This window comes from Dipodomys ordii, unplaced genomic scaffold, assembly GCF_000151885.1.
Source record: "Dipodomys ordii isolate 6190 unplaced genomic scaffold, Dord_2.0 Scaffold4, whole genome shotgun sequence".
In the NCBI taxonomy this organism is placed as follows: Eukaryota; Metazoa; Chordata; class Mammalia; order Rodentia; family Heteromyidae; genus Dipodomys; species Dipodomys ordii.
Window position 1 is genome coordinate 20,005,758 of NW_012267220.1, and position 26,714 is coordinate 20,032,471.

At 35.6% G+C, this 26,714-nt stretch overlaps 1 protein-coding gene across 1 annotated transcript; it reads right to left on the reverse strand.

Moving 5' to 3' along the window:
- Positions 1-26,714, reverse strand: Zdhhc2 (zinc finger, DHHC-type containing 2). Its single transcript, XM_013024792.1, has 12 exons — positions 26,666-26,714; positions 25,155-25,249; positions 22,409-22,529; positions 20,535-20,604; positions 19,289-19,321; positions 14,566-14,686; positions 12,741-12,873; positions 9,771-9,897; positions 9,068-9,160; positions 6,262-6,374; positions 5,427-5,475; positions 1-1,812 (listed from the first exon to the last, which is right to left on the reverse strand). Exons 1-11 carry the CDS (start codon positions 26,685-26,687, stop codon positions 5,435-5,437), a joined length of 969 nt encoding a protein of 322 aa, XP_012880246.1. The 5' UTR covers positions 26,688-26,714; the 3' UTR covers positions 1-1,812; positions 5,427-5,434.

The following is a 26,714-nucleotide window of genomic DNA, read 5'->3' on the forward strand; positions in this document are numbered from 1 at the left end:
TTATTTTTTTAAAACTTATCCAAATCTAATGTATACCCCAAAGACTTGGAGGAAGAGTTAACATTATTCTAGCAGGGTAAATGATAAAAATCCCTCCCTTCACCCCTAGCTTCCTTTGGACAAGAAATATTTAACAGAATGTCAAAGAAAACAGCTGTAGTACTACTGTGCTTCCCCAAACACTTGGCTGCACATAATTCTTAATATATCATATGTGGCTACTGTCCCTTAAGACTAATAGCAAGAGTTAGAGGGTCTAGTCTGGCACTTCAGGTAATGACAAATGACCAAAAACTTTCAAGATAAAAGTAAAACTACTATATCTTTGAGATTTCTTAAAGCAGATTGTCAGATCAAACACTTGAATAAGAAAAAAAGTGCAAATAATGGCCATTCTAGAGTTTAAACAATTGCACTGAAATGAACTGGAAAATGGACTCAGCTGGCATAAACATATTTAATATAAAACTATATATTTTTTAAAAGCACAGATTAGCAATTGCATGGATCTTTTACTCTATTACTTCCTGATCTAGCTTATGGTGTGTTGAACATATTTACACCAATTACTTAGCTGTTTTTAATAGGTACATTCTCAAAATCACTACCAAAGAAATTATATACCTTATTATTCTAGTTGTTAGCATTTACAAAACTTAAGAGCCATTCAAGTGTTGTTTTTTTAAGTGAGATTTTTTTTAAATAGTGCATACAAGGCACAGGAGCTTCTGAATATGTTTATTGAAGCCAAACATTTTGGCATCAACAGACACATCATGTTAGCTTATCTTAAACTAATTTCCAGACAGCACACCATTTAGTTCATATTGAACTAAATTTCCAAAAGTGTATGGTTTTGTTTAATGATTTGTATAATTTAATCCTGATATGAATTTAAAGAAAAATACAGATTGTTATATTTTAGGAAGATATAGAAATAATATAGACATTCCTGGAGAAATAATCCATTGATCTCTATGGAATTCTCAACAACAATTAAATACATATATTCAATAAAAGAAATAACCTGAAGAAGAGATTTTATAAAAGCCAAACAAAAGAATAATTGTTATAATAGATTTCTTGCCCCACCAATTTAAGATTAGAAGAGATGAAAATATATTTCTGATATAATAGAATTCTTTTGTCAGAACGTTCTTAGTTCTGAGAAAAGTTTTCTAGGTAATTGCTTTGAATAGTAAGCTCAAGTTTCAATGCTTACTTTCCAGAAAGGAGAAAAGATTAGAATTTTAATTAACATCTGGCAAAAATGGACGGCCATATTCACTTTGCTAGAACTCTCTGTCTGAGGTTTAGATTCACATAGAGGGAAAAATCAATGTTAAGTCTGATTTTTACCTTCTCTTTAAAGGTAGTGAATAGATTTCACAAATTAAGCTTAAAATTATAATGTAGCTTGAATGTATCAATTTTTGTCCATTAGCCCACACTTTCTGAATCAGAAAACCCAAATAGCTAATGGGATTAAGCTCGTAAAAAACTGACCTATGAATTTATTCCCAGTTTTTAATAGATGATATTTCCCCTTTGATAACTAAACCACAATTACTTTTAATACATAATAGGAATTCATTAGTTGTAACAATGTATATATTGGATCAAAACATGTTATGCTTTATGTAGCCCAGTTGTACAGTGCTTGCAAGCACAAAGCTCTGGGTTAGATTTCCCAGTATGGAAGAAATAAAAATAAATGAACAAAAAAATCTGCCCCAAAGTATAATACAAGCACAAGTGGCAGATGGTGCCTTCCTGTGAGAAGCCTCTTTCATCCTTCTGTATCATTAGTACCTTTAAACAAAACAGAAAACATGACACTATTGTGTTAACCATTTTTTAAAAAAAACAACATAAGCAATGTACTCACTATTTGTCACAATAACATACATCCTGTGTTCAAATTGTTTTCTTTGGTACAAGGCTCAGTAGGTATGTTCTTGAGTAAAATCTTCTATACTAATGGTTCTCAAACAATGTTCAGAAAAACATGAAGACTTTATTGATTGGTTTGTTTCCATGTAGATTCCAGTAAGTCTAGAGTAGGGTCCAAGAGTCCTTCCATAAAGCTTAGGAATGTTACTGGTTTAATACTACAATCTTAAGTGGCAGGCTGTCACGTTGGTGCATTTCTCTGTAGCTAACTGGAGTTGGGAATGGCAAGATTTGGCTGAGAAATTTAAGAAAATACACATATGCATAAACACTTTTATATTTGTATTACATGACAGTGAAGGTTGGGTAAGCTAAATATGAAGTTTTTAACATAGATTTGGGTACACTGTAACAATATGGAAACTGTACTGAACTAAGAAATATTTTATTAGAAGGACAGATCAGACTGGGGGTATAGCTCAATGGTACAGCACCTGTCTAGCATGCAGGAGACTAGGTTCAATCCCTAGCAAGCTCCTCACCAATATAGCTGCAGATGATTTATTAATGTAGTTCAAAAAGAATACAAAGATATTGTTTGGTAAGTAGGCCATCAATCACAGATGACATCTAATCTATGTGTGTGTGTATTAAATGAACTGCAAATCTGAAGTATAATGAAAAATATCATTTTCTTTTTTGAGAGTACTGAGGTTTGAACCTGCAGGGCTTTGTGCTTACTAGGCAGCCATGCTACTGGAGCTATTGTTCCAGTGCTTTGAGCTCTTATTATTATTTTTTTGTGTATATGCCATTCTATCTAAAAAGTCTTGTCTACCATTGAAAACTTTAATTAAAAACTACATTTAATAATTGGGCACTGGTGGCTCCTGCCTGAATCCTACCAACACAGCAGGCTGAGATGTGAGGATCACAGAAGCCAGCCTGGGCAGGAAGCCCATGGGATTCTTATCCCTGATTAACCACCACCAAAAAAATCAGAATTGGAGTTGTGGCTCAAGTGGTAGATCACTAACTTTAAGCAAAGAAGCTCAGGGACAGTGCCCAGGCCCTGAGTTGTGCCTGCTGAACTGGCACAAAAAGCAACAACAGACAAACAAAACCCTATATTTTACTACCAAATGAAAAACAAACTATGTCAAAAATCACTTAATTTTTTCCATCTGTGCAGTTGATTCATGCTACCATTAGTTTGATAATGCTATTATTATATACTCAATTAAGTCAAGGTTTTATGAGTTTTTTTATTTCAATGTTTGATTACTTAGCAAAAATTTATTAAGAAACTATATGACATTATGCAAGGTGTTGGAGCTAATTAACAAATGTAACACTGGCCTACCTCATCTAGATGATCCACAAGATACAAGTATTATCATGTAAAATACTTAATATATAGAAAAAATTGTAATAACACTGACCTCAAATAGTATTATAACTAAGGATTCAAAATATTGAAAAAAACCTGTGAAATTTTATGTTAAGTAACTATGTTCTACGAGATTTTTTATTTCTGATATTTCCTAATGGTATTTGTATACTCCTAGTCAAAGCCTTTATTTGTAGAAATCTAATATTGTGTCTTTGTTATTAAACAGAATTCAGAAGATTACATTTTTTTTCTCCTACCATAGTTTCAGTTACTGTCATGTCTCAGAGATGATCCTTGGCCTCCCACCGGCCAAATACCAGTCACCTGGCATGTTACCATATTTCACATTAATTACATGGCTATTCATTAAAACCAAAACAGCAAAAATATTTTCAAGTACTTTGACACTGTTGATTTTGTTTTTGTTACTAATCTCTTGCTTCTCTTAGAATTCTGGATTCTGTATTGCAATTTTGTAACTACAGAGCTATATTAATACTTTAAGTATCAGTCTTTATATTCTATTACAATAAATCTACAGAGTTGTTTAGATCTTTATAGATTTTTAGATTTTTTGAATTTTTGTGGATTTATTCCAAAAGAACTTCTTATTGTAGCTTTATGCTACAATGAACTTAAGGATTAAGAACAATAGGGTTTTAAAAATTACAATTTAAATTTGGAGCCAGAATGGTAATCTCAGCTACTTAGGAGGCAGAGACCCACAAATTGTGGTTTGTGGCATGTCTATGCAAAAAATTAGTATGCGCTTACTTCAATAAAATAAGCCAGGAATGGCATTCCATGTCAGTAGTCTTAGCTTACAGGGAATAGGTGGAAGGATTATAGTCTGAGACTAACCCTGCTCAAAAGTGAGATCCTATCTAAAAGAATAACTAAGGCAAGAAACAGTCTGGATGTGTCAGTTGTTGAGTGCTAACCTAGCAAGCATGAGGCCCCCACGTTCAAATGCTGAAAGAAAAAGAAAGAAGAAAATAGCAAGAAAGGCATATGAGAGTATAAGACTCTACGTTCAAGCTTCAGTAACAATACCAAGAAGAGAGGGTGGAAGGGAGGGAGGAAGGGAAGGAGGGAAGAAAGAACTATTACTTAAGTGTGGCATATGCCATGAGGTTCCACTGTGGCCATGAATGGAGATGATGGTGGTTTGTGCAAACAAGATAGAATCATTGTATGCTTGGAGCCAGTAATACTCTGTTAATGGATGGTCACAAGATGACCATATATCCTCCCAAAGACAGAAAAAAAAAGATAAATTTATTTATTTATGAGCCTATGAAATGACAATGTAATTTTGAAGTTCAACGTTTCTTTTGGGGGGCGGTCGGTCGTGGGGCTTGAACTCTGGGCTTGGGCACTGTCCCTGCATTCTTCAGCTCAAGGCCAGTGCTCTACCACTTGAGCCACAGCGCCACTTCCGATTTTCTGGTGGTTTATTTGAGATAAAAGTCTCACGGAAAAAACAGTTGTTTAAGGATACAGGTGGACCTGATGCAACAACGAGAAGTATAAGTTGTCATGTCCAAAACGAGCTTTACAACGTCGGTCGGGGGGGGGGGGGGGGGGGGGGGGGGGGGGGGGGGGGGGGGGGGGGGGGGGGGGGGGGGGGAGGCTGGGAAGGGATGTGAAGGGTAAACCAAAGGAGGAGGCTACAATGCTTGATAAGAAATGTACGCATTATCCTGCCCATGTAATTGTAACCCCTCTGTACAGTATGTTCACAAATAAAAAATAAATAAATTAATTTAAAAAAAAAAGTCTCACGGACTTTCCTGCCCAGGCTGGCTTTGAACCGCGATCCTCAGATCTCAGCCTCCTGAGTAGCTAGGATTACAGGTGTGAGCCACTGGTGCCTGGGTGAAGTTCAACATTCTGCCATTTAATGCACTGTTATAAAAACTTAAAGTATATCGAATTAATATAAAAACTAATACTGAAGCCAGATTTGTACCCAGGGGCTCCAGTGAGATTAATACAATTCCACAGATCAAACAACATGTCTTCTAAAAAGTTACTAAAAAGTAAATATTGATAGAAACTATAGTCTTAAAAAGTTAAAAATATACAAGATAACAATAAAGAGAAAGCTTATCTTTTTAAAAATATGAACTTATTTTACCTTAAGAATTAAGTCTCATTCTCCATGGTTAATGCAGGGTTACTCATACCTCAAAGAAAAAAACAAGTTAATATACTTTATTGTTTTGACAAATACGCAGACTACTTTATCCATCTATGAAAAATCCCCAGAACATTTGTAAAGGTTCTTTGTATATACTATTGATGTTTGTGGAAAAACATACACACATATCCTGTATTTGCCAGTCATCACCTGTGTAGCATTTGCACACACATACACAGACAAGGCCACACACATGCACATCAGCATTATAATCGGATTACTTTGAGATTTGTAAGCAGACCTAACTTCAAAAACAATCTTTGCTAACAAATTATACCATGAGTGAAGAAAATAATTAAAAACAACAACACTATTGAGAAATGAAAGTGAGATGAGAATAAATCAGAGACAGCCAAAGTTAGGGGTAACAATGGGATCACTTGGAAATTTTGAAATAAGGTAGAGATTTTAGGATAAAGGACAATCACATCATTGAACTCAGCAAATATTTTTCAATCTTCTATTTGAAATGACCACACGTCTTTCTTTTTTTATATATTTTGCATTTTGAATTTATTTCTAACACCTTTGGAACATGCAATGATAAAAATTTGGCTCTTTATATTCAATCAAAAGCAATGTAGAACCATCTTTCACAGAGCAATTTTCTACTGCTAAAGCTATTAATGGAAAAATTTGAAAGTAATTCTAAATTGGTGATAGATCCTGTAGATTCTGTAGTTAGATTCTGTAGTTAACACAATGGACTTTCCACCACTTACATGTATTAAAAATAAAACATCAAAAGATAAGTGCAAAATCTCACCCTTACCAGCTTTGCCTTTTTCTGGGTTTATGCTGCTTTCTGTCCAAGACTGAGAATCAGTAAGGAGATGGCTCTGGGACTCTCTTAATGGCTTTGCAGGAAATTGATGGTTTTCAGGACTGAAAAATAATAATCATCTTAAGTTAACTCTTGACCGTACTGCTGAGAATTTCTCGTGTGAACTCAAGCTGTGGAATGCAGATCACTACAGGAAGGACCAGGCTAACTGTGGCTTCACAGACACCTGCTTTCCTGAGAACAGCTCTGCCCGCGTCCTTTCATTTTCTTGATTAGAACAGGATGATAGTGGCTAACTCAAGTTTTACTTTTGACATAGAAAATGGCCCTTAGCCTGATACTGAAATAGGGAGGCAATCCTAGTAGTAGGTAGGTAAGGGAATCTACTTAGAACTTAGTATTTTATCATCAAGTTTATTTTTTAAAGTTATATTCTATTTATGGCAAACTACACTAGTTTTCTCATTTGTGACAGTGATAGAAAATCTGGTTTGAAATAAGTTTCAAAACTATCTTAAACAAAAATATTAATTTTGTAAGTGATATGGGTATGGAAACATGAAGAAGATACATCAGAAAGAATGACATTATCCCATTTGTTAGGAAATGGAAAGACTTGGAAAAAATTAAGTAAGCCAGGCCTAAAGAAACATAGGTCCCATGGTTTCCCTTATTTGCAGTAACTAGTATATGTCTGAGACAAGCAGAAATGGTCAGATAAGTTGATGTTAGGCAAAATGAACCCCAAGATAAGGACTCAAGTGTTTTTTTCTTCTTGCTACTGTTTCTAACATATTTATAAGATATTTCTTTGTTGCTTTGTATGCCCCTCCCCCACGGTATAACCCGTTTTCACTGTATTTGATGTAGGTATAATTTGTGGAGGGGAAGGTGGACCCATTGAAACAACGAGATGTACAAGATGTTATGTTGAAAAACGAACTTTACAAGGGTGGCGAGATGGGAAGGGGAAACAAAGGAGGAGGCAACAATGCTTGATAAGAAATGTACTCATTACCTTGCCCATGTAATTAAAACCCCATTTGTATGGTATTTTCACAATCTAAATAAATAAGTAAATAAATGAATAAATAAATGGAAAAAATATGAAGGAGATGGCAGGAGAACAAGTTTGAAAACAATTGCCCCAGGATTCCAGAGTGGTCTTGATGGTTCGGACAAAGGATGCTCTCTCCCTGAAACAACAAACTTGAGCATCATTTCCAGAAATGTTACAATGTCTGATATTACAATGTCTGATATTATAAGTCATTATTATAATGAAACATGATGTCTAATGTTCAATTTGGGGAGTGGACTGGCCAAAACAAATGGACAAGAATAAAAATATTGCAAATACTATTAAGTTTTATAAAAGCTTATTAATGGCTGGGTGCAGTAATCGTAAGTCCAACTTGGAAAAAGCCTGAGACACTACCTTGAAACCAGCCAAAGTAAAAAGGATTAGGAGTATATTTCTAGTGCTACAGTACCTGCCTTGCAAGCAGGAAGCCGTGAGTTCAAACCCTACTCCTGCCAAAAGAATACTACAAAACTGGAAAACCTATCCTTACATAATTGATTTTTTAGCATTGAAGTAGTTTTTAAATCCATTGACACTTAACTCTTGTGATTTAAAAAGCCAAAACTGACACAGCATAACCAAGGAAAGGGCTCCGATGCAAATGTCCCTCTAAAATACATCAAAATGGCCTTTGGCCTGAACACCATCTTAAAAAGAACTTCTGGGCTCACTCCAGGATCCACAGGAAACGTCCTGCTGATCCGTGGGATATGTTAGTGAGAGAAGAGGAGTGTGATGCTGTACCCAAGAAAATCTCTTTAGTCCAATAAGGAATGATCTGGTTATGCTTTTGTCATTACTGGCTTAAAATATGTTACACACATTTAGATACACAGTCTTACCGTGAAATCATTAGTGTTTTGAGCCACTGAAAATTCATTAAAAGACTCTTGCTAGTAAGTACCAAAGTCAGGATTATATTTCTGTTCTTTCTGTTACTGTCTTCAAATTCTGACTAGAATAAAAACAACTTGAAAGCTAAAGTAAAAGTCTCCACACAATGAATTTCCAAGGCTCCCTTCCTTATCAATTTGTGGGTGAAAGGCTCTGGTAATGTTTAGAGATCTTTAAAAAGCATAAAGGACATCATGACTTTGCTAATATCAGGATGATCAAAGAAATGTCTCCAAGTCCCTTTAATCTCCAAAGACCTGGCCTGGAGACATTTTTTTTCAGAGATTTATAAAAGTTACCCTAGAGAAAACATATGGAAGTTCTCTTCCAAGTCAGCTTCCTGGAGCAATAGAGAACTACATTTTTTTTTTGTAATTGCTACATCAAAAAAAAAAATCAAAGGACATTTCAATGTATAGCAAATTAACACATTCGTTGTTGCTGCTGCTTTTGCTTTTCCTTTTTTTGTTGTTTGTTTTGTTGTGGTTTTGCTGTTGTTGTTTTTGAGATAAGGTCTTCCTATGTTGTCCAGGTTGGCTCCAACTAGTGATCCTCCTGCCTTGGCCTCCCAAGCTGTGATTATAGCTATTTTCCATTCTCCTCTAGACCATGTGTATAATTTTATAGATATAATCCAAACCCACATGCATCCCTCTAGAGTTATTCTCCCTTCCCTCCTTTAACTCCAAATTTCAAACTACTGGAATAAATTATTTTAGGTCCTTGATTTTTTTCCCCCCAAATGAACATACTACCCAAACACGAAGAGAACAAAACACATTATTTGAAAACAGTAAAACAAAAATGTAGGATTACTTTTTAGCTGCTGAACTCAGTCCTGCAGGAGTGGGTGGTTGTTCAGGATCCTGGTTAACAAGGCAGGTTGGAAATGAACAGCCATCACCTAGGCTATAATTAAAATAAAATAGAGGAATCATAAAAAAGACAATGCTGAAACCTGTAAAATGCTAAAGTAAGAGTGCAAAGCATACTACCAGTAAAACATGGGTCACACACAGGCTTCAGTATTGTGGTTGTACTTACAGAAACAAGTGATTTCCACATCCATAGAATAGTAGATTAAAAAACAAAACTAAACAATACTTTCAAAATAGAAATCTGAGCTGGGTCCAATGGCTCATGCCTGTAATCCTAACTATTCAGGAGGCTGAGATCTGAAGATCATGATTCAAAACCAGCCCAGGCAGAAAAATCCATAAGATTCTTATCTCCAGTAAACTACTCAGAAAAAGGCAGAAGTGGAGCTGTTGCTTGAGTGGCAGAGTGCTAGCTTTGAATCCAAAGAGGCTCAAGGATATCATCCAGGCCCTGAGTTCAAGCTCCAGGACCAGCAAAAAAAAAGAGAAGGAGAAGGAGAAAGAGGAAGGAGAGGAGGAAGAGGAAGAAGAAAAAAATCTGTATGTTGAATTCAAGACCTGTGGAACATGAGGTTTTTCAATTGCCTTTTGTTGGCTTCCAATATTTTAGATAAACCTGAAAAAACACAACAGCTAAGTACCTTGAAAAAACAGGCAGAAACCAGTATTTCTTCTCATCGCCAAAAACTTGTCGCATGTTTTTACTGAAACCCAAGCTGAATCCATTCTTATCTGTTCCGTGTCGGAAAACTGGACTTCTGAATGCCTCTGGAAAAGTGGGAAACCAGCCACATGAATAAAGATCCACGATTCCTACTCTTTAGGAATAACTGAGTGGAGTGAGACACTTCAAGCCAGTAGCTAGTCTCTTGAGAGTGCTCAGGGCCTCATCAAGAACCCTGACACACAGGGAGTCTACTCTTAAATAACCTAAGGTGTAAGTTATGGGACATGTACACTAGAGAAAACTAGAGAATACAACTGAGGAAATATTAAAGCTTTCTGTCCTCTCCATCTTTTGATAAATGGATGGATAGATAGATGGAAGAATAAATATATTTGAATTTATATGTTTTAAAAATCAAAATGAAAGAATATTATACATATATTCTATAACCTAAGTCAATAAACTCCATTTTCAATATCAATGAAATTTAATCTCACATAAGCACAAAATACTTCCAGCTATGCTACAGGAAATAATCTGTCCAAATAAGGATCCAAATCAGAATTATCCATTGTATCTGGTTATGCCCATTCTGAGAATGAAAATTGAGGCTCAGAGAGGCTCTAGGACTTGTTCAAGGCCACACAAAAGAAAAATGAGCAGCACTGAGACTAGAACAAGACCATTCATGTTCCTTTTACAGTGCTATATTTTCTTCTTGAATAGTATTGACATATGCAGTCTAAGATTTTATCCTAAGAATAGGAACGAACATGAAAGTATAATGATTTCTATCTATCATTTTCAAAATGAACTTCTTACTAGCCAGTATGCAAAATATGGTGATTTGTGAGATCCTTAGCATGTCACTCTATGATGTTGAGCTTTCTATAAAACTTTTTAAATTATATTTTGAACAAGTTCAACGTTTCTAGTAGTTAAACCTTTTAAAGACAAAATTCAATGGCTTCGCATGAAAGTATAATGTAATTGCCAAAATAAAACGAAATAAGGTTGTTTGCTCATAAGATATTTGATTATACTAACATTTTTTTCTGATAGCATTTTATATAATAAAATTTCACCCAAATGTTAAAAATAAACATGAAGTCAGACAGGATGGTGGCTCTTGCCTGTATTCCTTATGGGTAAGGCATAAGCCTCATGAGTTTGAGGTTCCAAACATGAAAAGAAAAAAAAAGAATATAAATCATTTAATAATGCCATTGAACAGCTTGTAATGTCCTTAGCAGCCACCAGGATTTATAAGTCTCTGCACTGCCAGTGGGCATGGCATCTCATGCCTAGCATCCTAGCTACTGGAGAGGCGGAGCGCAGAAGGATCTAGAATCAAGATAAGCCTGAAGAAAAGATTAAAAAAGACCCTATTTTCAAACAACAAAATTCTGGATATGGTGGTGTGTTGCCATCCTCCCACCAAGTGGGAAGTTGAAATAGGAGAATTGTGGTCCAAGACAGCCCAGTCCCTCTGAAAATAACTAAGACCAGACGCTGTGGTGGGGCCTCGGGGGTGATTAGACAGTGGCAGCTCTACCTTCATCAGTGGGTTTAGTCACTCACAGCTGAATAAACTATTAGGAGATGAGGCCCTGATCTAGACAAACACATCCGTTGGGGACCTTTGAGTCATTTATCACGTCTCTAGAACTTTCCTCTGTCTTGGTGCCTCCTGTCCACCATGAGGTAAACCACTTCTCCCACCACATGCTCCTGTCTGCATGTTCGGTCTCACAGTGCATGGGCTTGTACTTAGCAGAAGCCAAGGGACTATATGGACAGAAACCTCTGTAACCATGGACTACAATCAATTCTTCCTACCTTAGAGGGAAAGGAGGAGGAAGAAGAAAATAAGAAAAAGATAAAAAGGAGGGAAGAAAGAGAGGAGGGGGAAGAAGGAAGGAAGGGAGGAAGAAGCAAGGAAGGAAGGAAGCAAGGAAGGAAGGGAGAGAGAAAAATGAAGAAACAAAAGAAGGGAGAGAGGGAGGGAATGAGAGCAAGGAAGGAAAGAAGCAAGTAAGCAAGGAAGAAGGAAGCAAGGAAGGAAGCAAGGAAGGGAAAGAGAAAGGAGGGACAGTGAGGAAGGAAAGAAGGAAGAAAGAAAAAGGGAGGGAAGGAAGAAAGGAAAGGAAAGGAAGGAAGGAAAGAAGGAAGAAGAAAGAAAGAAGGAAAGAGAAAGAAAGGAAGAAACAAAGAAAGAAACAAAGAAAGAGAAAGGAAGGAAGGAGGGAGGGACGGAAAAATAAAAAAGCAAAAAAGGATTAGAGGCCTGCCTCAAAAATACCTACTTCTGGGCTGGGAAGGTGGCTCAGTGGTAGAGCGCTTGCCTTGCATGAATGAGGCCCTGAGTTTGATTCCTCAGTACCACATAAGCAGGGGGGAAAAAGCCAGAAGTGGCAATGTGGCTCACAAGTGGTAGAGTACTCCCCTTGAGCTGAAGAGCTGAGGGACAGCACCCAGGCCAGAGTTCAGGCCCCACGACTGGACCCCCCCCAAAAAAAATACCTACTTCTGGGGCTGGGAAGGTGGCTCAGTGGTAGAGCACTTGCCTTGCATGCTCAAGGCCCTGGGTTCGATTCCTCAGCACCACATAAGCAAAAAGAAAAAAGCCGGAAGTGGCACTGTGGCTCAAGTGGTAGAGCGCTAGCCTTGAGCTGAAGAGCTGAGGGACAGCGCCCAGGCCCAGAGTTCAGCCCCACAACAGGACCCCAAAAAACAAAAAAACCTGCTTCTAGAGTACCTGCTTGAAATATTCAAAGCCCTGAATTCAAAGTTGAATATACTAGAGTTCTGAAAAAGGAAAGAAGGAAAGAAAGAATATTTTTTTACCACTTCAGCACAAGTTACATCTGACTATATGTCAACTTTCAATTATTCTCTACATATACTTTAAAAATTCTATCAACTACATTAATTGGATACTCACCTAATGTAGATTTATTTTTGCTGACTAGCCAACAATGATAACCAAACAGAGAAGACAAGCTGACAGAAAACATAGCTGCAGCAAAGAATAAAAACATAATATGGAACTTGGCTTGGGTATCAGGTAGGCCATTCTATAAAGAAAGGAAGAAAATTGTTTTGTCAAAGAAATATTCTCCTATTTTTATATATAAGTCAGTAAAAGGATTTTTTTGCTTAAAATATTTCTCAAATGTAGATATGGAGAAAGATACATGGTGTCATGGTAAAACTTTAGGAGAAAAATGAACATATTTCTATTACATTAAATATTTATTGGGATAAGAATATATGTGGAAAATAGTAAAATTTTGAATACTTTATTATTTTTGCATAATCAAATCATAGAAAAGTATGGTAGCACAAATTATAATAGGAAGCAAGATAAATGATACTATAAAGTATAGTTTTAAATTTACTACCAGGTTTTTTTTAATTAACATACAGGATTCACAAATGTTTAAATGGTTTTATTATGGGGTCAGAAAATGAACTTTAGTGTTTTGTGTTACAGCAAACAACAGCATCAACAAAAAGAATACATACAACACATCCACAATAATGTTTCAAGCTACTGAAACTATCTGCATTGCAGAAAAAAATCAACATTAGCAAGTAATATGTCTAAAATAAACCTCACAAAATCCATGGGCTAGAACAGGTTGTCTCAGAAAACAAACCAAAAAAACCAGCCTGCCCCTCACTATTTAGTGATGAGAGGGTTGGACTAGCTGTGGAAGGAGAGCTGGGAGCTGAACACATTTACTGAAGCTCTGAGGATGCCATGATGTGTCTTCCTAGTGCTGAGCTATGTTATTGTTAAATGAGGTTCAAACCTCAAGTGAATGATCTAGCACTTCAGACATTCTTCCAATCATAAGGAATAAGTCAATGAAAATAAAAAGCAATGCTGACAATGCTTCTTACTAGTGTTCATAAGAACTATCTTTGGATATTTAAAATACTTTCTTTTTAATTGTCATAAAATAGTTTATTTCTAAATTTGTGTTGCCTTTATTTACAAAAAAAAAAGTAAAGCAGAAAACAAATGATTTACCCTAAAACCTAATCAAAGAATACCTAATTGCGGACGTAAGAGCTTAACAATCTTACACACGAAGGGAAAACACTTCTATTTTCAAACACTGAACAAATTCCACTTACATAGTCAGTTCTCATTATTCACAAAAGTAATGTTCCATGAAGTTGTCATGAACAGTGACAACCTTGTCTGATGTGGTTTGGGCTTCAAGGTACCTTATTCATAGGGTGTTGATTCATTACTATGGAACCTAACTGCAGTAGTACTGTAACTCACATCTGAAGGGAGCTTATCTAATACATATGTATTCTTCATAAGACACATCAGTCTTGTTTAGAAGTCCTAGACAGTACTTGAGCAATATGTCTGAAGTTTATTTTAAACACAAAAATCACACACAAAAAAGCAGAAACAATGGCACCAAAGAGACTGAGACACACACAAGTGTGAGGGCTGGAACAAGAAGACAGGAAGAGATTGCCTCATTCTCCCACCACCAGGACTATACAGATAAAGCACTCAGACATGCTGCCCCTCTATATGCATCAAATGATTGCAAAAGCTCTGTAAGCATGGACTTGGAGGTTACAAATAAATTTTGTGAAGGAGAATTAACAAACATAAAACCTGCAAATAATGAGGACTGACTGTATATAAATTAATTCTGTTTGAGAAAGCCAGTACCTGAAAATCAACGTTAGACACTTTTGTAAACTAAAGAAATGTTACTAAAGTAATGACTTACTGTCCAAAATCTGATAAAATACTGTAAATCAGTGGCAGCAATAAAAAGGCAGTACAGAAGAGAATAAGCCAAGAAAAGAAGGAAGAATTTATAATTTGAAAATCCAACACAATTGTTCACCCTGCCAACAAAACAGAAACAGTCTCAGTGAGTTTTACATTGTCAACTTCAGTATTAAAAATGCTCTGATTTAAGACAGCATTTTTTAAACTATTAGCACTTCAAGTCATAAAGTTTTATTACATAGGCAAATACTAAAAATTTATTTCATTAAAAAGAAATTTCTGTATTTGATATCTAATATTACATTAAGCAAGCATGATTAGTATACTATGTTTCATATTGAAATATACGAATAACCTCATACCTAAAAGTTCAGAGCTTGTAGAGACCTAATAATCTCAAGCCAGATTCAAAGAATTTACTAAATCCTTCCTTGATGGTTTGCATTCTATGTTCAATTGTAATTAACTAAGTTAAAATCTTTTAAGTTTCCTTAATTGGATGAAATCCTTCAGACACTTCTTGCGTGCTGTCACTGAGCTAACTAGACTGTCAAAGCACACTAATTAGGAAGTTAAAGAAACAGGATTTTGTACTGAGATTTTATATATAAATTATAAAATGTTTCCCAAAAAAAAGAAAAGGAAAAGAAACAGACTAGGATCCACACAGATAAGAGTCGAAATGCATAATTGACACTAGGTGACTGTATGGTCCTGAGAAAGAACATAAACTATTAGAATTTTATTTTCCTTACCTGTAAAGTGAGTAATTTGAGATTGTTTCCAAAATCTAATTCTAGATTCCAAATCTAGAAATTTATAAGTCCTCAGCTTGTACTCTAAAATTATATGGTGGGCAGTAAAGGGTAGAATTCCAACTGCTATGTCAATAAATAAAAATACAATTCATTTTTGTTATTCTCTCAAAGGATTTTCTTTTACTTTTCAGAAGACAAAGGCTCTACTAGGTAGACTTGTGTGCATATGACAAGAGGAGTAATATGTCACCTATTAACTCATGAAGAACTGGTTTAATAACCCTATGTCCTAGTATATGGGTTCCCTTTCTTAATGTTTTCTTCCCACTCTAATGTTGGTAAAATAATCTCTATGACTGCCCCCAAGGAAAGCAAACATTTTCTTCCTAATATTTTTCAAAATAAAACTATGTTTAAATGAAAAATAATCATTTTCTATTTCAAAAAATATAAAGGAGCTCATTAGTTCAATTCAGTAAGTTGTCAACCTAACAGTCTTGTACACAGGAAAGAACTCATAAAGAGGTTAAAAAAATAACATGGAAAGTTATTTATACCATTCTATAGGTTCCCTCAGAAATGCAAACCAAATGCTGAGAATGCTTTTTATGACACAGGAAAGAAAAAAATGGCAAGAAGTAAAAATATTAACAGTGCTATCCAAGCCTCATCTAATTGTAATCTGTCTCAAAAAGATGCAGGGTATTGCCTTTGCTTGTGCATGCTGATTTCAAGAGGAAAGTGTGGGTAGAAAAAGGATGTGGTACTGTCAGACTGGGAGATGTGGGTGTGAGCAACAACTGACTTAACAGAGAGAATTACAAGTAGAAGACAAAATGCTGTTCATCCTACAGGAATACACCAGCCGCTTCTGTATCAAGTGATGAAGAACAGATTTGCAGAAAGAAAATAATTTTAGTCAGAGATTTTTATAATAGTTAATTTATCTTACTTTAACTTCTACTCAGAGAGCATGGGTATAAGTTGCCACCTCAGCCAGGTAACAGGAAAAAGTCGGTAAAAAACAAGTGCTTGAGACATTACTAGAGGAAATGGTCATCTTGAGTAATATCTCACTATTTTCATAACAGTTTCTAGTTAAGACGTTTTAACTGCCTGCTGTGAAAGATGGACAAGATAGAGCTTCCTCCACCTAGAAAAGAGATGATTTTTTTTATGGAGAAACAAAATACACGTTGGGTACATGTCCTTCGTGCATGAGTGATTTAGGACACTATAAACCATAGCCATAGGCTCTATTTTGGCGAGATTGCTTCCTAGATCTGAATGTATATATTGAAAAGAATACAGCCTTTCAGACTTGGAAAAAATTATATTAAGTGAAGTAAGCCACGCCCAAAGAAACATAGGTCCCATGATTTCCCTTATTTGCAATCAACTAGTATAAGTCTAGGACAAGCAGAAAAGGTCAAAAGCTATGTACATGTGATCATATAAGGTGATGTAAAGTGAAATGAACCACAAGATAGGGACACAGGTTTTCTTTCTTGCTATTGCTTTAACATAGTTAAAATGTGCTATGTGATTTTTTTTTGTTTCTCTTGTATGTTCTTCCCCCACAGTATAACCCCTGTTTGCACTGTATTTGACATCAATGCCCTGCTGAAATAAGGATACAGGTTGATCCATTGTAACAATGAGATGTACAAGACACTGTGTTGAAAACAATCTTTACAACTTGTGGGGGGGGGGGAGTTGGGAGGTGGGGAGGGAAGGGATGGTAGGGGAAAAACAAAGGAGGAGGTAACAATGCTCGATAGGAAATGGACTCATTACCTTACTCATGTAACTGTAACCCCTCTGTACAGTATTTTCACCATAAAAGCATAAAAAAAAGAATATAGCCTTTCAATCCCCAAAGCTGGCTGTGTGACTTTAAGATATTCTCCAACTCTCCTGAGCCTGCTTTCCTCCATGTCAAAACACAACATATGATGTCTTCTTTGTCATTAGTATAAAAATAATAGATTATATGTAAAGTCTTTGGAAGACAATCCTCAACTCAATCAGTTAAAGCTAAAATTATTTCTTTTTTGTCAGTCATGGGGCTTGAACTCAGGGCTTGAGCACTGTCTCTTAGCTCTTTTGCTTAAGGCTAGCACCCTACTAGTTTGAGCTACAACTTCATTTCTTGTTTTCTGGTGGCTAATTGGAAATAAGAGCCTCACAGACTTTTCTGCCCAGGCTAGCTTGAAGCACAATCCTCAGATATCAGCCTCCTGAGTAGCTGGGATTACAGGTATAAACCACAAGTGCTCGGCCAAATTATTTATTTTGATTTGTGCTCACAACCCTTCAGCAAGCATGCCTAACTATAAGTGCAATTAATAAATTTTATACTGAAAGGAAAAATGACTCAGAAAAAATTAGTAAAGGAAATACTACAGAAACTCTTTTTAGTTAAAATAACCAAAATGAGTCTATCCCTTGAATCCTGATGGGCAATCTCAACTGGCCAATGCATTTATGCTAAAAATCATTGAAAACCGGACATGCACTGTTTAATGTTGCAAATGCTCAACGTTGACATGCTAAAGTTCAAAACCACATGCAAAACCCATATAAAAGGCTCTCCAACCATCTAGTATTATTCTAAAAGTCCTTTAATAAGTTACATTAGCATAATAGCTACAAAAAAGGCCCTTGTGCATGCGAGGCAAGCACTCCACCACTGAATAACTTTCCATGTATTAATATGGGAACATATTCAGGATTTATTAAAAGAGAAAGAGAGATAGGCACGGGTAGCTCATTCCTATAATCCTGGTTACTCAGGAAGCTGTGATGTGGCTCAAGAGATAAGAGTGTCAGCCATGAGCAAAGATGCTGAGTAAGAGCATGAGGCCCTCAGTTCAAGTCACAGTATCAGTACACAGAGGAGGGGGGAGGGGAGAGATTCAGTATACAGTGTAGTCACTTGTACTGAAAAAAGATGGAGCACCTCCCTTTTCCAGGCATGTTTATTCCAATACAGTACCAGTGACACAAGTATCACTGGATCCCTTGGGCAGGGAAGAAGGTGGATAGTAAGTATAGAGAAACATGTTCGCTGCTCTGACTTCTGAAAATTAGAACCACAAATGTATTATTATCTGTAAAAAGCCAGTTTTGCTTTACTAACCCATCTAATTTTATGACTTAGATGTACTGGAAAACATTAATGAATTCTAAGTAGAAACTCTTACTTGTTTTTTAAATTATACTTTTATCTTCTTTAAGTCATTGTACATTCAACAGAATCAGTTTATAAGTACACTGCACCTTGTCCAGGTCACCCATTTTCACCATTCTCCCCAGCCACTCCCCTCATTTCTTGGTTGGATATTATGACTGTGTCCTTCCCTGTTTCCTCCCTTCACCTGTCTGCCCTCCTCCCTTTCACCTCTCCTCACCCCTTTCAAGGGCCACTTTCAGAGTGTAAGATAGATTTTCTAAGGAATTTCACCGTTGAAACTATCCCCCCACCCTCAGCACATACCACACTTTGGTTAGTGCATTTGTGTGTACTTGCATTCAACCCTACATGTGAGAAACTCTTACTTAACCCTAGATGTGTATTTGCTATTTTGTTAAAGCTTTAGGTAATCTATTCCTCTATTACAACCATCTCCTGGGGTGCTTTAATATATAATCAATTTGTAAATCTTTGTGTAAAATTCCTCCATAGGATTTTAGAATCTCTGTATGTACAACCAGAGATACCATTGTTGTAAAGATACCATTAACCTTTATATGGTTAACATAGTAGTACTAACATCATTTCGTGGAAATTCTCCTAAATAAAGGGTCTATCTGACTCATTAAATGTTAGAAACTAAATCAGGAAGTGTCTTCTTGTTCAACCAAACCGCTATTTCATTTGTGAAAACATTGTAAATAATGAAATAATTCAACTTATTATGATTTGTAAAAGAAACTTAAGTACAGAGGCATACTCACCATGGGCAGTGATGATCCATCTTCAAGATGCATCTAAAAATCAGGGTAAAACACCAAATATAACACCACACAAAATTTTAATGCCATTAGGCTATCACAACAAAAGAATAAATTCTTATTTAAACATTTGTGGCAAGTAAAACATTGCAGCATTATTCAGCTCAATATTCAGAAATAGCGAAAGTTCTCATCTAAAATAAAACTGTAAGTTGAGAGCCTGTGGCTCATGCCTGTAATCCTAGCTACTAAAAAGGCTGAGATCTGAGGATTGTGGTTCAAAGCCAGCCAGAGCAGGAAAGTCCATGAGACTCTTATCACCAATAAACTACCAAAAAAGCCAGAAGTGGATCTGTAGCTCAAGTAATAGGTGATAGCCTTGAGCAAAAAGAAGCTCAGGGACAGTGTGTAGGTCCTGAGTTCAAGCTGTAGGACCAGCAAAATAAATAATATTAAATAGATAAATAAATATACACTATAACTGGCTCTAGTTATGAACTTTAAATTTAAACTATACATGATTTAAGAAGCAAGCCAACTCTTGTTCATTTTCTATTTGTGCTGCTAGGGACTTGGACTTGGGGTTTTACATTCTCAGCTTTTTTCGCTCATTGCTGGTACTTCACCACTTGAACTATACCTCCACTTCAGCTTTTTGTTTGTGATTTGGAAAAAGCAGCCTTCCACATTTGTCTGCTGATGCTGGCTCAGAACCTTATCCTCAGATCTCAGCCTTCTGAGTAACTAGGGAGTTAGGCATGAGCCACCAGCATCGATCTTTCAACTCATTTTCTATTAATATATTAATATACAATTTCTTCATGCTAAAGAAAGCATAAAATATCAATAGATTTAATACAAAATCTGAATACAGTTTTCCTGTTAATATCAGTCCTTAAGCCAAGTTATGTTGCTCACATTGCATATTAAGTATTATAATATCTGACTTTGGGAAATCAATTGCTTTATAAAGGAGGAAACTACAGACGTTTTTGGTTTTGTTTTTAATTGAACTATCGATATCAGAACTGCTCAAAATCATGTGCTCCATTTCACCATGAATCTAGTGGATAGGGACTATTGATTGTGGCCATAAGCCACAATGGTATTAATGCAAGTTACAGTTCTAGTTATGATTCCTATAATTCTTACTTAGGAAACAGAGATGATAATCTGGAAAATAGAACATAAATACTATATGTAATGATCACCAGCATGTAAAGATTTTAGAAATAAAAGGTTTCCTTACTTATCACAGACGGAACAGTGGTGGCAGCGATCTGGTTTTATAAGTTGGCATCTGTCACAATAGCGGATTGCTAGGAACAAAAGCTCCCCTTAGTCTTCAATTTTATGCAGAATGGAATATGCAAATAGTGGTTTTTTTTAATCATTTCTTCAGAATTAAGTTCTAAAAAAGCTTATTGCTTTTAAATTTGGATAAAAAGACTTTCCACACTCAATTCTGTCTAAATGCACATACACACACACACACACACACACACACACACACACACACACACAAATAAAACTCAGGAAGACTTGCCTACAATTTGAGTTTTCTGGAGAGTTTTACTCAAAACTAAGGACTCTCTTGAGAAGAATTTCCCAAGATATTTTCCATTACCATTTACAGTAAGGTTTACAGGGTACATTTCTGTTGCAGTAGGTAGTCCTCTTTGGCTAAATTATAACCTGTGTACAATGAGGTGAGGATACAACTGCAGAAACAGAGTTCAGAAATTTCCAATAGATTCTCTCAGAAGCTTACATTGGGAAAGATCTCCTATCTCCATGGGGCAACATACACAAGTAGAAGTAAATAAAGGAGGGAGTTCTTCCGAGAATGCTAGTCTTGCAGCTGAAGTCCTTGCCTTTTCTTCTACAGTATGTAGCATATGTAGCCCCAAATGGGTTGACTAATGGAGATACTGTTATCACACAAGCAGCGCACAGGATACATTTGATCACTGACAAACAGTGAAAGTAAACAAGCTAAAAATTTATGTGAGAGACTTAAGATTACATTATGATTCTAAAATAAGGGAGAAATAATACAAATAATATTAGAACATTAGGGATTTTACATTCTTTTTCTCATGTTACATCTTTGAAATTGGTCATGTATCTTACATTTAAGGCACATCTCAAATGTGGACTACCTATATTATCAATGATCAGTAGCCAGATGGGCTAATGGATAGGTACCACAATGGGCAACACAGCTTTAAAACACAGAAAATAGGTGTGTGTGTGTGTGTGTGTGTGTGCATGTGTGTGTGTGCATGTGTGTGTGTGTGTGTGTGTGTTTGTGTGTGTGTGTGATTTTTATGACAATTATTTAGGTTTTAAATTACCTTAAAAGTACAATCCAAAGTTAAGCCAGCTTTAAACTGTGGGTCTTCCTAGTTCTAGCTATGTGCAGAATGGGAGATTACAGGTATGCAGCACCATGCTAAGCTTCCAAGTAATCGATTCCTTTTGTGTTTGTTGTTTTTTGAGATGGAATTTCACTAAGTCTGACCTGGAACACCCTCTGTAGTCCAGGCTGGCCTTGAACTGTGGATCCCCCATAACTACTTCCTAAAGGCAAGGATTATAAGTATATTATCACCATACCCCACTTCCAAGTAAGAGATTCACTATTTCAGTTGTATTTGTTTAAAAAATAGTTTAAATTTCAAAGATGAATAAATATCTAAATTATTTTATATAACTACTGCTTGAAGTTTATGATAAAATGTATATATATATATATATATATATATATATAAGCTTTTCATGATTATAGATATCGCTCCCTTAAATCTAAACAGCAAAGTCTATCATTAAAGCTTTAAGACTGAATTGCACTATATATCACGAGTTCAGCCATTCTTTCATTGTGGCTGAGTCACAGTTACGTAGGAGGAATAGATCTAAAGTCAGTTCTGATTTAGGAGAGATCTCTGTGCCAGGGTTATTGGTGCTTCTTTTCTGTCTTACATATTGCAGAAGAAAGATCTAAAGCAATCCAACAAATCACAAATGAGTGACAGACTAAGTTATGAATATGCTTCCTAAGAGTCACAACAGCACATCAACTTGGCTACTGTACTGAAGCCTCACTGTGGATGCTTTTACCTCCAGACATGGTCCTGGTATAGATGGGAAGGTCTCTGGCAGCTCGCCTAAGAACTTCCTGATGAGCTTCGCCCCTTGGCTCTCTCTCCAATAGTTCTTTCTCTGCATAGGAGAGATGGAACTGTGGAATAAATTTTAATTTTAATCAGTATTGTCAGAGGAGTGATAACATATTGGTCTTCTCTAATATACTCCAACTCACTTATAAATTATTAATAGTGGTGTATGGTATATCCAGAGTTTCAAATCTGGACAAGTTGATTAAACCTCACAGATCACTATGTTATGCATCCAGAAAAAGAAGATAATAATAATAGCCATATATATTTCTCCAGTGTTTATAAAACTTAAAAGGAATAGAATGTATAAAAAGTTTTATGAAATAAGTACTTATGACTGTAAAGCTCCATCCAAATATTAATTATACAAAAGAATAAAATGGCCTACTTAATATATATAGCTCGATAGGTGAATTTTTTATTTGCATGTATTAGGAATAACAGTAGAAACATCATTCAGCTATATTTTCTCATCTAAGTTTTAAATTAACAATAACATAAACTTCTAGAGCTCAACAAAAACAAATTATTCATTTTGTGAAGGGCTGGGAAGGTGGCTCAGTGGTAGAGCGCTTGCCTCACATGCATGAGGCTCAGGGTTCAATTCCTCAGCACCACATAAGCAGAAAAAGCCGGAAGTAGTGCTGTGGCTCAAGTTGTAGAGCGCTCGCCTTGAACTGAAGAGCTGAGGGACAGCGCCCAGACCCAGAGTTCAAGCCCCACCACCGACCAAAAAAAAAAAAAAAAGAAAAGAAAAAGAAAAAAAAAGGGGGACAATTAACATAAAATGAAGAATACTTGATACTTCTTGAAGAATACAAGGAAATACACTATGAAGTACATAGAGAGATGTAAATATTATACATACTGGCAAAGTAATTATTTAGCTGTTTTCATTTTATTATTCTTGAAGTTGTACATTTCATATACTTTTGCATGTGTGAATATTTTAGCATTCTTTAAAATATTTTTTTAAATTGACAGATCTGGAAGGGTGGTAGAGTATGTACCCTCCTACAAACGTAAGAGTTCAAACCCCAATACTGACCCAAAAATGTACCTAAGTATGTCAATTAAACAAAAAAAAACAATTTAATGAAAATTAGGACAGATCTTAGCCTAAATCGTTACTCTTAGAGAATAAATTTTAAAATCTGTATTTATATGATTGACAGCTCTGTTAATAAATCTCCAGCTTAAAAAAATAAAAAAAAATCTCCAGCTTTCAAATGTAACTTTAAATTAATTATAATATTCATACTTGCATAATCATTGAATAAATCTTGTCATAAAATTTCATACCCTTTACTTAAGGTAAATGGAAATAAAAATAACTGTTGTCCAAAACCAATATACTATGAATAATTCAAAGTAAATGTATCACATTTACTAGCATGAAACTACTAGATATGTTAGGTTGCTTATGAGTTTCTAAGGTAATTGACAAAATTCTTCCCTAAGTTAACATTCCTTTTCTTATAATTTCACATCATTCACTTACTTCTTCTTTCTTTCTTTATTGTGAAAATACTGTACAGAGGGGTTACAATTACATGGGCAAGATAATGAGTACATTTCTTATCAAGCATTGTAGCCTCCTCCTTTGTTTCCCCTTCCCATCCCTTCCCATCCTCCCCCTGCACTTACTTCTTCTTAACTTCAGAATACTCCAGCTTTTTTTCCCCAAATGAACACAAAACCAAAGACTATATGTAGAGGCTTACGGTATGCATTTGAGCAATTGCTCTTTTCAAGTTTGCTCCCTGAAATCATCAGCTAAAAACAAATGATGTTTATATGTGTTTCCACACTACTTTGATAGTTGGGATACGTAAATGAATGTGTGTGGCTGTTAAGGAGAGTGTGAAAGCCTTGTAGCCTGACCTCCCCAGGCTGGGCCAGAAAAGCAATCAAACTACTGTTATCAAGGAAGCACCAGATATTCTCTCTTGCTAAAAACAAACAAACAAAAAAAAGTTTTAGGCCAGGCATCATGTACGTAGATGACTTTAAAATCAAAAGTAAATTGCTATAAACTGTTTTGAAAAACAAAAACAAAACACCCCCAAGTACATACAAACTGAGTAGCCTGTTTGGAAACATTTGGTGGCACATGCATGAAGTTAGGGTCACTTTGGTAATGTTTTAAGAATTAAAATGTTTGAAGAATAGGCTAAGTACCAATGTTACAACAATGTTTAAGATACACGCCCCTTGCTCCAAAAACACTTAACCAGATGAAAGACTCAGAATGATGTATTCAAAGGAGACTTAATCATATCTTTCCACTTAAAATTTTTGGTATCAGAGATTGTTTGTTGCCCCTCCCCTACCCCTCTCTCCACCCCTCCCCCCACCGCCAATACCTGCTGTTCCCTGTAGGTATTGTTATATATTCCTACTGGAATATATAACAGATTTAATATATTGGAAAATATATTGGATATACATTTATATATTTAATGCAACATATATTTATATTTATTTTAGAAACGCAATAACCATCTGGTAAAAACATATTTATCAAGTAAAAATTCAAGAATTTACTAACAAACAATATTTATCCAAAAAGAATTCACTGTACTCAATAAGCTTGCATAACTTGTAAAAAGAACAAAGTGTATTTCTTCACACATCATTATTATTGATTTCTACCATTACGATAGCTTTGTTAATTTTTAACTTACTTCTTTTGAAGGATTCATCGGTAATGTAAAGATAGTTTTCCAGTATGACCAGATAAACATTGCAAAAAGTAGATGATAAGCCATTAGACACACAACTAAAATGAGAAAAAAATTATCATTATAATATGCAAATACATACTCAAAATTTGTGGCATTCACAAAAGAGCTGCTTGCTCTAAAACTGATCCAGATTGCCTACTATAATTATAACAGCTCACTTACATCATAGAAGAAGTACAACTCTTTGAACATAATAAACATAAAGCTGAGAGTTTTATTTTTTTATTTAATTTCTAAACACATAAGTAGATCTTCGCCCATAACAGAACCCGCCCATCGCTAGAAAAATGCCCATCTTTTGGTAGAACAGCTAACAGGGACATTTCCTGAATTATCAAAATTAAAAATTATGCCTGCAATATTTTTATTTTATTTTTTCCAGTCCTGGGGCTTGAACTCAGGGCCTGGGCACTGCCCCTGAACTTATTTTGCTCAAGGCTAGCACTCTACCACTTGAGCCACAGCACCACTCCTGGCTTTTTCTGTTTATGTAGTACTGAGAAATCAAACCCAGGGCTTCATGCTTGCTAGGCAAGCACTCTAGCACTAAGCCACATCCCCGACCTATGCCTTCAATTTTGAAGAGAAAATGCAGCATTAAACAAATGTTACAACTTTCAGGCTCTAATACCTTGGCATTACTGATGAAAGCAGCAAAAGCAGCTCCTATGTGAAAAGCTGTTTGCCTATTTGCTTGGCTCCCATAGATACTGGGGTGGCACCAAATGTAATGTCAACATATTTAAACAGTGACCATCTGGACAAGGAGAGATTTCCTCCACTGGGAGTTCAATTGCTTTATTTATCACCTTGGACAACTGTGGAGGGAAGCATTCTGCATACTTCTCTTAAGAAAATGCAGTGAAGCACACTTCATGTGGTGTTTTAAAGTCTTGACTTACTAACATATTTAAATTATTAATTTTTCATACAGTATGAATTCATTCTGAATAATATTCAATTCAGCACTGCAGGGCATAGCTGAGTGAAACAGGCAGTTTTAGCAGACAGCAGTTTGATTTTTAAAAACCTTAATAGAAATTTTTAACTTTTCTAGAGAATGTTATTTATATTTATAGAATCATTAAAAATTTGAATTATTTACTAAAGCACCTAAATCATCATGAGACTATCAGAGCCCAATGGCAGGTCTCATAAATTATGTAGATAATTCATTTGTTGGGTAGTATCCCAAGCTGGGATAGAGATAGATGAAATTCCTGTTATTTCACAGCTACAAAAAATCTCTTAATAAATACAGCCACTTGGTGAGTCGAATTCTTGTTGCAAGTGACAGCACTCAGTTTTAGGGGCTCAAAGAAATGAGATGTCATTAACTCTCTTACTTTCCAAAAGAGTCGTTTCTTAATTCCAACCAATTCTAAATGGATCATTGGTTTCTTCAAACTATTTTAAACTATTATACCACAACAATAAACAAAATAATTTACCTTGTTCACCAATGTTTTCCATAGACACTATAGAAACAGAAAGAAAAAG

What these genes read in the sequence shown, in the direction of transcription:
- Zdhhc2 (XM_013024792.1), bottom strand. Translation starts at nt 26,687, where the DNA reads ATGGAAAACATTGGTGAACAAG. An exon ending in TACCAGGACCATGTCTGGAG is followed by an intron (nt 20,605 to 22,408) that starts GTAAAAGCATCC and finishes TTTTGTTCCTAG; the next exon opens with CAATCCGCTATTGTGACAGA. An exon ending in CAAAAATAAATCTACATTAG is followed by an intron (nt 9,898 to 12,740) that starts GTGAGTATCCAA and finishes CCACTTTTCCAG; the next exon opens with AGGCATTCAGAAGTCCAGTT.